Source organism: Mytilus galloprovincialis, chromosome 10, assembly GCF_965363235.1.
Source record: "Mytilus galloprovincialis chromosome 10, xbMytGall1.hap1.1, whole genome shotgun sequence".
NCBI lineage: Eukaryota > Metazoa > Mollusca > Bivalvia > Mytilida > Mytilidae > Mytilus > Mytilus galloprovincialis.
Window position 1 is genome coordinate 78,320,103 of NC_134847.1, and position 12,949 is coordinate 78,333,051.

Below are 12,949 nucleotides of genomic sequence, written 5' to 3' on the forward strand. Positions count from 1 at the left end.
CTTACCCAAACTATTTGAGTTATCTCCCCTTAGTAAATGATAAAGATGAAAGTTTCACATGTTTGTGACAAACTGAACAAACAAAAAAACCTAACCTACACTAATACATACATGTATAATGTATATGTATCAAATGTTGCAAATATATAATATAGTGACAAATCAAAATACACATTACAACATATCAATATACCACAAAACTTTTAACCATCGATAAATCAAGAGTCCCCTGTCCTTAGTTTCATTCACTGTTTTAAAAAAGAACCTAAACTTTGTACCTGTTGATAATTTGATTTGATTGAGTATATCCTGTAGTTTATTTTGTTAGTTCATAAAGTCAGGATTTTGAGAAGAAACTTCAGATAGATAATTATTTCTTAAACTTATTTTTATTTCGCAATGAAAGAAGGAGTGAAATACATAATCTATATGTAGATGTAGACGAATGAGGGACGAAAGATACCAGAGAGACAGTCAAACTCATAAATCGAAAATAAACTGACAACGCAATGGCTAAAAATGAAAAGAACAAACAGACAAACAATAGTATTCATGACACAACATAGAAAACTAAGGAATAAACAACACGAACCCCACCAAAAACTAGGGGTGATGTTCCGGAAGGGTAAGTAGATCCTGCTCCACATGTGGTTCCCGTCGTGTTGCTTATATTACAAATCCGGTAAATAGTCTAATTCGGTAGGTCACATTTATGAATGGGAAGGGGATTGTAGTTACGACGTAAGGAACATATCTGATATCATTTGTTTATTCGGAACTCTTGGTTTAATAGTGTCCTTGTGAGCAACAATCCTATATCATGCAAATCAATGCAAGCACGGGAATATCGTATCAATTGGGAGATATATACCCCGTATGCAGGTGCTGCTGGAATGTTGCTACTTAGAAATGGAATGTTGCTACTTAGAAATGGAAAGTTCACAATTGGAAAGCTGAAATTATCTCTTTTGTTGTAAAATTTTGTTTTCAACCGACCCTCGTTGTCAATTTCTAAATGTAAGTCAAGATATGAGGCCGACTGAACTGTATCTGTTGTATCATTTATGTCTAGTTCGATGGGATATGTCCGTGCAACATAGTCACCAAATTTTGAAATATTTAGTGAAAGAACATCATCTATATAGCGGAAAGAAAAGTTATAGGATATTGCTAACTTCTTATCTTCTTCCTAATTATATCAGACGTTACTGTATGAAGTCAGCCTCATAATAATAAAGAAACAAGTCGGCAAGGAGAGGGGCACAATTGGTTACAATTGGAATGCCGACAGTCTGTTGAGAAACACGTCATCTGAACGTAACAAATATGTTGTCAATCAAAAAATCAAAATACTATTGCAAGACAGAGAGTTAGATTGTATGTACTCTAAAAGATCTTTGGATTTTTTAAGTATCCACATCTGATTCACGCCACCTCTAGAATAGGCAGTTTCACAATGACTTTGAAGCCTGTCTTTGATTGCTGATAAAATAGAGGTTAATAATTTAGAAAGAGGTTTCGTGGAGCACTTGGAAGACCCAGCAACATACCATTGTTTTAAAGGACACTTATGTAGTTTAGGTATCCAATACAGTGATGGAAGATCCAGTTCTTCATCTTTGTTTGAAATTCCAAAGGAACATAGAACAAACCTATGATTATCCAGCATTCCTCTTTAGTAAGTGTCGTGAGGGCATATGTTGAGTTTCCAAGTGAAATGTCAATACCTAACTCGTTTATCAAGCAGTTAATGTAATGAGTTTTACACATAAAAACGGTGTTGTTAGGGGCATTTGGTTTGATAACGTATGAAGATTCTTATACTTATTCTAATAAAATAGTCAATTAAAGTTGAATTGTTTTAATTTAATGAATATACATAAAAACAAGAATGTGTCCTCAGTACACGAATGCCCCACTCGCACTATCATTTTCTATGTTCAGTGGACCGTGAAATTCGGGTAAAATCTCTAATTTGGCATTAAAATTAAAAAGATCATATCATAGGGAACATGTGTACCAAGTTTGAAGTCAATTGGACTTCAACTTCATCAAAAACTACCTTGACCAAAAACTTTAACCCGAAGCGGGACAGACGGACGAATAGACAGACAGACGGACGGACGGACGAACGGACGCACAGACCAGAAAACATAATGCCCCTCTACTATCGTAGGTGGTGCATAAAAATCAGTGTTTTACTAAAATCCTGAAATTTTGTTAAAATCAACTATTTCCAAAAAATTGTTATAAATATTGAGAGCATATTTATGTGATTTACAGAATGTTTTATTCAAAACTCCGCTTGTATTAATCTGTTAAAATAAAATAAAAAGTACAAATGTAAGATGTGTCTATCCCTAAGGTAGAAATGACAAAAATTTGGAGTAAATGTCTAAAATTATGACCCCTTTTCTCTGTTAAAGGAGCACATGAAGGTGAAAAATAGCTTGTATGCTAATTGTGGTAAAAATAAATCATCGTTGTAACCCAAACTGTATCGTATGCCCTGAAAACAATCTAATGTTTGGTACATTCTAAAACAGTCTAAATCATTCCATAAATAGTTTAAATTTGGTTTATTCAAATAAATATTCACACATTAATTTATAATGCCTCAACATTTGCAGATTTTAAAGGATATAAATATTCCGATCTGATTTTTAATATTTTATTTTATTTTCTAAATTTACTGTAAACAAAAGTATGAATTATTCTAAATACAAAGTGTTTTCTTGTCCCAGGCATAGATAACCTTAGCCGTTTTTGGCACATTTTTTTGAATTTTGGGCCATCAATGCTCTTTAAATTTATACTTGTTTGGCTTTCTAACTATATTGATATGAGCGTTACTGGTGAGTATTATGTAGATTAAACGTGCTTCTGGTGTATTAAATTATAAGCCTGGTACCTTGATAACTATTAGCATGTCGAAATGTATTATTGTATTGTTTATTTGTGTATTTCTCTGTCCTGGATGTTCTAACATTTATTCGTACTGAAGTCCTGTCATGTAATGATGTCCTGTTAGTGTTATATTTAACATTGGCATATCAGCACAAGGTTTTGCTAGCCACAAAACTAGTTTCAACCCATCAGTTTTTCTTAAAATGTCCTGTACCAAGTCAGGAACATGGCAGTTGGTATCTTATAGCTCGTTTCTATGGTTGTTACATTGTCGTTTGGATTTTTGTTGCACTTTATGGCTTCTGTTGTTTCGTTGTTTTCCTAGCTCTTATAGTTGATGTGTTTCGTTCGGTTTTAGTTTGTAGCCCAGATTTGTTTTCTCGCAATGAATTTATGAACAGCGGTATACTACAGTTGCCTTTATTTGATTACATTTTATATAAAATTATGTCAGCTATAATTCATAGAATGTTTGCAATCAATTGAAGACGCTTTGTATATTAAAATATATCTTTTCACCAATTTAATGGAGAAGGTATGATTTGGGGACAAATTAGCACCAACATTATTAATTAAAGAGGGACGAAAGATACCAAAGGGACAGTCAAACTCATAAATCTAAAACAAACTGACAACGCCATGGCTAAAAATGAAAAAGACAAACAGAAAAAAATAGTACACACGACACAACATAGAAAACTAAAGAATAAACAACACGAACCCCACCAAAAACTAGGGGTGATCTCAGGTGCTCCGGAAGGGTAAGCAGATCCTGCTCCACATGTGGCACCCGTCGTGTTGCTTATGTAATTACAAATCCGGTAAATAGTCTAATTCGGTAGGTCATATTCATGAAAGGGAAGGGGATTGTAGTTACGACGTAAGGAACATATCCGATATCATTTGTGAAACGGTTATTCCATAACGGTCAACCAACTCGTGATGGCGTCCGTAAAATCTACGAAGGGATGATTTCAACTTCACCATTTGGAACTCTTGGTTTAATAGCTTCCTTGTGAGCAGCAAACCTATATCAAGAAAATCATGATAGGAAATGCAAGCACGGGAATGTCGTAATAATTGGGAGATATATACCCCGTATCAGGTGCTGCTGGAATGTTGCTACTTAGAAATGGAAAGTTCACAATTGGAAAGCTGAAATCATCTCTGTTGTCGTAAAGTTTTGTTTTCAACCGACCTTCATTGTCAATTTCTAGATGTAAGTCAAGATATGAAGCCGACTTAACTGTATCTGTAGTATCCTTTATCTCTAGTTCGATTGGATAGATGCGTTCCACATAGTCACCAAATTTTGAATTGTTTAGTGAAAGAACATCATCTATATAGCGGAAAGTAGAGTTAAAGGATATTGCTAACTTCTTATCTTTCTTCCTAAGAAGTTCCTGCATGAAGTCAGCCTCATAATAATAAAGAAACAAGTCGGCGAGTAGAGGGGCACAGTTTGTTCCCATTGGAATGCCGACAGTCTGTTGAAAAACACGTCCTCCGAACGTAACAAATATGTTGTCAATCAAGAAATCAAGCATCTTGATAATATCAGTTTCAGAGAATTTTTTGTTTGAATCAGAGTGATTCTTTACAAAGTAGGATTTATCCCTCCCTAAGACAAGATACTTGTATCTACGTTGGCCATTCTTTTTTATGAAGCAAAGTAATACTAACTCTTTCAATTTGTCTTTTAGTTTGGAATGTGGAATACTAGTGTACAGAGTAGAAAAGTCAAATGTTTTAATACTGTTACAAGATGAAAGAGAGTTAGATTGTATGTACTCTAAAAGATCTTTTGATTTTTTAAGTATCCACATCTGATTCACGCCACCTCTAGAATAGGCAGTTTCACAATAACTTTGAAGCCCGTCTTTGATTGCTGATAAAATAGATGTTAATAATTTAGAAAGAGGTTTCGTGGAGCACTTGGAAGACCCAGCAATATACCGTTGTTTGTAAGGACACTTATGTAGTTTAGGTATCCAATACAGTGATGGAAGATCCAGTTCTTAATCTTTGGTTGAAATTCCAAAGGAACATATAACAGACCTATGATTATCCAGGATTTTCTCTTTGGTAAGTGTCGTGAGGGTATATGTTGAGTTTCCAAGTGAATTGTCAATACCTAATTCGTTTATCAAGCAGTTGATGTAGTGACTTTTACACACAAAAACGATGTTATGTGGGGCTTTATCTGCGGGGACAACAACATATTTGTCATGGAGGTCGGATAGGTGTTTTGCAACATTTGGCTGTTTAAAGATTGACGTAGCATGGGCATTGATGGACCCATTCAGTTTCTTAATTCTGATTTGTATCAACGACCTCACTGCCTTAAATTAATCCATTCGGAAAGAGTGTCTACGTCTTCCTTCTCGCGTTTAGCCCATTGCCTGGCATAATCCTCGACTGAATCCATCAAAATTTTAAAGTTGTATTTCCAATTGATGGATTTAGGCTCACGATATTTGGGACCTTTCGATAACACATTTTGTAGAGAAGTGTTATTAACAATGTCAGGGCAACGGTAATAACGTGGCCAGCGTTATAACGTGACCAATGTTAAGGTCACCGGTAATAACGTGGCTAATTAAATGTAGATCAAACTGGTTGACCATTAGAAAAGCAAGAAAATATTGTACAGCATTGTACAGTCTTACGTATTTCATAAAAAAAATAAGTGTATTTTTTGTTTATCTATTCACTTACAAAGATAGTTTTTTTGGGTGACACTTGCACTCTATGTAAATTTAGCCAAAATGTTCTCCGAATAAGTATCAATATAATTCTGGTCAAAAATCTAAAAAAAAATTAATATGAAATCTTATCTCAGTAAAACTGTGTAATCAAGGTTTAACTAATATTGACATTTGTCTGATGCTTAAACAATGTGATTGATAATATTATCATGCATGCAATGATTTATGTAAGTAACAAACCTCATTCTGTATATATCTTTAGATTTAAATGCTAAAACATTAAAGACGTTTGCTACTCAGTTTCATAATAACAAGCTTTTTATAGCACTAGAACATATTGATAGGAGATTATTAAAGGAAACAAAATAGCCAAAAAGAATATAAGTCAATGGGCTTGTTTTCGAGATATTAGCCATTGAAATTTTGGAGGGAAATGCTCTCTCTTGATTTTTCATAGCTTTATCATTGATACCTTTAAGGTCTCAAAAACTATTAAAAAATAACAAAGAGTTTATAAGACTTTTACAGATGGCTTACAATTGTATATGTAAAAGATGTATAAAAAGAAAAATGAGGGTCAATGGGCAAAACTTTTTAATGCACTCAAAGGGATAAAACCAGAGGATTACAAAAATTCAAAACATGACTAGCAAACATCCTCAAATAACAAAAGACAAAATCAAAAGCTCAAAAACATCAAAGAATGAAAAACAACTGTCATATTCTTTGACTTTGTACAGGCATTAGTTAAAAAGAAAATGGTTGATTGAACTTGCTTTTTTTTAGCTAGCATGGTAATGGTGATACTACACAAACTTGAGTCATAAGCTTTACAAACTTGTGATGGAGTATTGTAAAACCATTTGTGAATATTTGAACAATTTTGATCATCTCAATTTTGATCATCTTCTCTATAAATTAAGATGTATTTTCAAAAATAATTCTTTATTAGACAAGATTAAAAATATATATAAATATATAAATATGTCATTAGTACACAATCATTCATCTTCTAGAGTAATTTTGTAATTCAGCACAATGAATTGAAGATAGACTTAAATCAACCTCTTTTGAATGTTACAAGATATTCAGGAAAAGCCTGTGAATCATGGAAAATGATATACATAATTTGATTATTCATATCATTAGTAACTGAGTCATATAAAATATGACTTCCAGCAGCATTTGGTTTGGCAGGAGGAACTCTCATTCCGCCTAGGCCATTACAATATTCTCCTGTCAGTACTCTACACAGGTACATTCTCTTGTGTCCACTAGGGTCAGGCCTAGAGTAGGTGTCTTGAATTGAATATCTTACTTCAACAGCAAAATAAACACCAGCTCCAAATGCAACAGCTGTAACAAAGAGAAACTTTAAATATGTTTTTAATAAAAAATTCAAGAGAGACCCTTAACGACTCTAAAATTCTTCTCATACAACTAATTCAATACTCTTGAATGGCATGGCTTAATTATTATTTTTTATTTCCAGTTCAAAATGTAATTCATTATACTGAAACTAAGGTGACAACTCCCTCAGGCTAATTTGATATAAAGCTATTTGCTTCTCTTCAAACACCTTTTCCTTTATCTGTATGACTGTGACCTTCAACTTTAACCTGTTACCCCAAAGTCAATTAAAATCGTAAGAAATCAAAATATTGGTCTGCTTTGAACACTATTCTTATAAATGATAATACTAGCATGGATATATTTATTTAACAAAAGTGTTTCACAAAAGGAACAAGTAATGTTTATAAATTAAAAATACAAAACACATTTGGTATTTACCATTTTTTCCACAATAACTCCTGTTAAAACCATATCTATTTATACTGTCCAAGGCATCTACAGAAAATCCATGCCATAATTGTTTTTCATTGTTGACAGTTTTAGGATTGGTGGCATCCATTGATTTCTTCTTTGCTACAAACTGCTGGTATAAAGTTTTGTTTTGTATTCTTTCAATCTATAAATAGATAATAAGTACACAGTTTGTAATACGTATTTAATGTTATACCCCTGTGAACAAAGTTTGGGGGCTGGGAATAAAGGACCAGATGTCTGTCTGTCAAAGCCAACTTAGTTAACCTTGGTTAAATTCACTTCAATAAAGTCTTGAGTATAGATTTCCAATCTTTAAACACATTAGAAATGTTTATCCTGTAAGGAACAAACTTGTCATCTAACTAATTCTTTATGGTTTTTCCCATCTACATGGAATTTACAATCCTAACATGTTGATGTGTATGAGGCTAAGGGTTTTCAAGTTCATTGGGTTTTTACTAGTTTTGAACCTTTGCTATAAAAAAAAAACTTGGAATATCCTAATATGCAGATTGGCATGTGGTTCATTGGGGTTTGATCAAGCGAGTCCCTTTTAATTCTAACTCATATCTAAATTTAACATGTACAATCATGTAATGTTATAGGAACTTTTATCTCTCTTCATGAGCTTTTGGGTTTGGTGAAGGTTGTGTGATAACTTTATAATATTTGAACTACTACCACATCACAAGAAATATATTTTCATGATTTAAGAATCTTACAACCAATATATCACGTGTATAAATTGGTGTTGAAAAGCGGTTATAAATTTTTAATTTGGCATGGAAAGGGATACAGTAACTTTCCTGGAAACAAATGCATAATTTAAAAAAGAACCAGCAGTATAGAATGTCAAAAGACTTTTTCTTCCCTTAAAAAGAAGTTGGCAAGGGTGAAGAGTAACCACTGGCTTGAGACTGAGACAAAGCTAGAGACACAAAAGTTTCTTTAAATACTTTGTTGAAGGATCCTCAAAAATTTACAAATTTTCAGAAGTTGCAACTTCTTGCTATTAATTCTCCCAAGGCTTGATACAGTTGAACATTGGGAAGTTTTTTTTAGTGTAGTTTAACAATTGTGAATATGACATCCAACTCAATAAATACATTGCACTGAATTGCAACTTGACAATGTAATGATCAATTATAATTCTCAAACTATACTGAGTAATATAGGTGTATAACTGATGCAAAAATGTTTGCATTGTTTAAATTGTAATGAACAGCTAAGCATAGCAAAAAGATTTTAGAAAACTTACCTTGATAAAAGTTACTTTTGTACCACCAGATGTAGTTGTAAACTTTTGTGAAACATCCTTATATTCTTGGTCTGTAGGTTTCAGCTGAACAATTTTTAAGTTCTCTTTGTCTCCCATTTTCTGCCAAGATAGTGGCAACTCAAAGGCATGATCTGTGGTAAAAACAACATTTAAGGCATGGTAAGCACTGAACTATTATTAACAGAAACACCGTATCAGGATAACAGGATAATAAAATTTTTGAATAAAGCAAAAATCACGAACTTATAAAATTTTAATTGATCACCTGATAAACAATTTAACAGTAACAGATGATTCCAAAAGATGATAAAAAACCAAAATATGTGACACTTATAGTTATAAAAATCTTTAAAATATTGTGAAATTAACAGGAAACTAAATTGTGGAATATAATTTACCTAGTATGAAATTGTCAGCAGAAATAGGTTGTATGTGCTGATGAAAAGTATATTTAAAAGAACAGAAAACAATAAAGACATAACTGCAAACTCATTAGACAGACTGAAAGGCAGATCCAAACTCATTAGACAGACCGAAAGGCAGATCCAAACTTCTTTATAGCTGAAATATACTCCTACAGACTGTAATACGAAATTAGTACTCACCAACAAGTTTTGACTTTCTTAGCACTTGAACTTTATCTGTCGGATCATCTGCAGGATATTCCTCATACGAGTTGAAATCCACCACATATCTATTACCATTCTGGTCATAAAATGATGCATCTGTTTTCTGATCTTTTAAAGCAATCTCCAGAATAAGGTTAACCTCAGGTGGATATTCCACTAGTTTTTTCTCTCCTTTATCTTCTGACATATAATGCCACTGTACCATATCAGTTACTAGTTTGGCCTTTTGCCTGGTTTGTTTGGCCTGTTCTGCTGTTCTGATAATATGGTTTGCATGTTCAATTGCATCAGAGACATGTTTTGTAAATCCTCTTAGAGTTATCTCTCCTTTGCCTGTGTCTACAGTAATTTCAACCTTATCAGTAGCCTCTAGTTTCTTAACTTCGTTTATCTATTTTAAAAGTACCATGCAGATAACACATATTAAATTTCAGTGTTTAAAATAATATATTTTAACATACAGGATTTGTAATAAATAATACAGCTACTATATTTGACAGCTTTAAATGTTCAAATGTCAAGTACTGTAAATTATTGTGTGCATTTATTATTGTACTTGTTTGGCTTTATAAATATTTTGATATGAGCATCACTGATGAGTCTTATGTAGAAGAAACGTGATTCTGGCGTACTAAATTATAATCCTGGTACCTTTGATAACTATTATTGCTTTTTTTTTTAAGTGTCAACTAAAATGAGAGATTATTTTTGTGATTTTATTCAGATATATGCATCAAATGTCAGAATGCGAGTTTTTATTTTTGGGATACTCACCCAGTTACATTATTTGCCTGAATAAAAACCCAGCAATTGAATAATTTCTATAGGAATGTATGCAGACTTTTGCAAAACCACAAAATCAAATATTCATTAAGTTTTCTTCAATCCACAAAAATTGGTTCCCCATGAAATAAATAAATCCACAGTATGAAATGTAGATTGTTGGAATATGTTTTCTTTACCCTATACTACTGGTCCATTAATTTAACATTTAATCTAACCATCACAATTAAGAATTCTTCATTACCTGATCTAGAGTAAATTCATTGATGATTTTAACCCTGATGGTTTTCGTTATCATGTCATCTTCTACAGATTTCTCCAGTAATTGAATAGCTCTATCTGCTGAACTTTTATCTCTAGCATAGATCACAAAGGAAACTATTGTGGCCATTTGATTGTTTTGTGACACTTGAGTTCCAATTAGATGGCGGTTATGTCTTGATAATTTCAGTGATTGTGCTCCTGCAATTCAAACAATATATTGCTGACTAGCATTGATTAAAGGAGTAGGTCCGGTAAGGACCGATTTTGGCCTCAAATTTCAGTTTCGTCTGACGAAAGATTTTGACCACTTTTTAAACACTTAAGTGTCTATTTCATATGATGCAATTAATTTATGTGAAAGATTTTAACTTATTTAGTCATTAAAAACGATCCGATTCAGGCTCAAATATGAGAAATCTGCCAAATATGCGAAAAAATGTCACTTTTCAGATGGTTTTTGTCAAAAACGAAAGTGGCCGCATCCGTGTTCATCCTCAATCTTTATATATGTTATGTATTATCATCAAATACAACTTCCATTTCAATATTTTGGATGAACACGAATGCGGCCACTTTCGTTTTACACGGAAACTGTCTAAAATTTAACTAAAATGCTGGAATTGTGAAGATTTCAGTAATTTAGCATGAATTAAGGGTGCTAGTTCTCAATATATGTGCATTGTATTGTCAAAAAGAGCCCATATGTATGTAGCAGAACCTTTCTACTATCCAATAAATGACTAAAAGTTTACATTTTAACAATTTTGTAAAACTGCTATATTTTGGGGCCAAAATGGGGTCTTACTGGACCTACTCCTTTATTTCAGTATTTACAAAAAAAATAAAATTTAAAAGCCAAGTAAAACTAATAAGAAATAAATTTGCACCTTAAAAATAAGGGTGTGCGACTCATACATTTTATTTCTAAAGGCATTTATTTCTAAAGGCATGTATTGTTGTTACAAAGACAAAATGTTAGAATATGATTTCAATAATTTTTATCTATTAACAGTAAATCTACTTAATTACCTCCAAGTCCTGTCCACTTCTAACAGTAAATCTATTTAATTACCTCCAAGTCCTGTCCACTTCTAACAGTAAATCTATTTAATTACCTGCAAGTCCTGTCCACTTCTAACAGTAAATCTATTTAATTACCTCCAAGTCCTGTCCACTTCTAACAGTAAATCTATTTAATTACCTCCAAGTCCTGTCCACTTCTAACAGTAAATCTGTTTAATTACCTCCAAGTCCTGTCCACTTCTAACAGTAAATCTACTTAATTACCTCCAAGTTCTGTCTACTTAATTACCTCCAAGTCCTGTCTATTTAATTACCTCCAAGTCCTGTCTATTTAATTACCTCCAAGTCCTGTCTACTTAATTACCTCCAAGTCATGTCTATTTAATTACCTCCAAGTCCTGTCTACTTAGTTACCTCTAAGTCCTGTCTATTTAATTACCTCCAAGTCCTGTCTACTTAGTTACCTCTAAGTCCTGTATATTTAATTACCTCCAAGTCCTGTCTATTTAATTACCTCCAAGTCCTGTCTATTTAATTACCTCCAAGTCCTGTCTACTTAATTACCTCCAAGTCCTGTCTATTTAATTACCTTCAAGTCCTGTCTACTTAGTTACCTCCAAGTCCTGTCTACTTCCTCCAAGTCCTGTCCACTTAATTACCTCCAAGTCCTGTCTATTTAATTACCTCCAAGTCCTGTCCACTTAATTACCTCCAAGTCCTGTCTACTTAATTACCTCCAAGTCCTGTCTACTTAATTACCTCCAAGTCCTGTCCACTTCTAACAGTAAATCTATTTAGTTACCTCCAAGTCCTGTCCACTTCTAACAGTAAATCTATTTAATTACCTCCAAGTCCTGTCCACTTCTAACAGTAAATCTGTTTAATTACCTCCAAGTCCTGTCCACTTCTAACAGTAAATCTACTTAATTACCTCCAAGTTCTGTCTACTTAATTACCTCCAAGGTCCTGTCTATTTAATTACCTCCGAGTCCTGTCTATTTAATTACCTCCAAGTCCTGTCTACTTAATTACCTCCAAGTCATGTCTATTTAATTACCTCCTAGTCCTGTCTATTTAATTACCTCCAAGTCCTGTCTATTTAATTACCTCCAAGTCCTGTCTATTTAATTACCTCCAAGTCCTGTCTATTTAATTACCTCCAAGTCCTGTCTACTTAGTTACCTCCAAGTCCTGTCTACTTCCTCCAAGTCCTGTCCACTTAATTACCTCCAAGTCCTGTCTATTTAATTACCTCCAAGTCCTGTCCACTTAATTACCTCCAAGTCCTGTCTACTTAATTACCTCCAAGTCCTGTCTACTTAATTACCTCCAAGTCCTGTCTACTTAATTACCTCCAAGTCCTGTCTACTAAATTACCTCAAGTCCTGTCTACTTAATTACCTCCAATTCCTGTCTACTAAATTACCTACAAGTCCTGTCTACTTAATTACCTCCAAGTCCTGTCTACTTAATTACCTCCAAGTCCTGTCTACTTAATTACCTCCAAGTCCTGTCTACTTAATTACCTC

General features: G+C 33.2%; 1 protein-coding gene across 1 annotated transcript in view; it reads right to left on the reverse strand.

Annotated features, from left to right (window-relative positions):
* Window positions 1–6,543: 6,543 nt before the first annotated feature.
* LOC143048465 (protein mono-ADP-ribosyltransferase PARP14-like) overlaps window positions 6,544–12,949 on the reverse strand; it is a 40,499-nt gene continuing 34,093 nt past the window's right edge. Inside the window, exons 18-22 of the mRNA XM_076222153.1 lie at window positions 10,378–10,595; window positions 9,327–9,741; window positions 8,701–8,852; window positions 7,407–7,584; window positions 6,544–6,971 (exon numbers count right to left, since the gene is read on the reverse strand). Of these exons, the coding sequence (XP_076078268.1) occupies window positions 6,676–6,971; window positions 7,407–7,584; window positions 8,701–8,852; window positions 9,327–9,741; window positions 10,378–10,595 (1,259 nt within the window). The 3' untranslated portion in view covers window positions 6,544–6,675. The remainder of the gene's footprint in view (window positions 6,972–7,406; window positions 7,585–8,700; window positions 8,853–9,326; window positions 9,742–10,377; window positions 10,596–12,949) is intronic.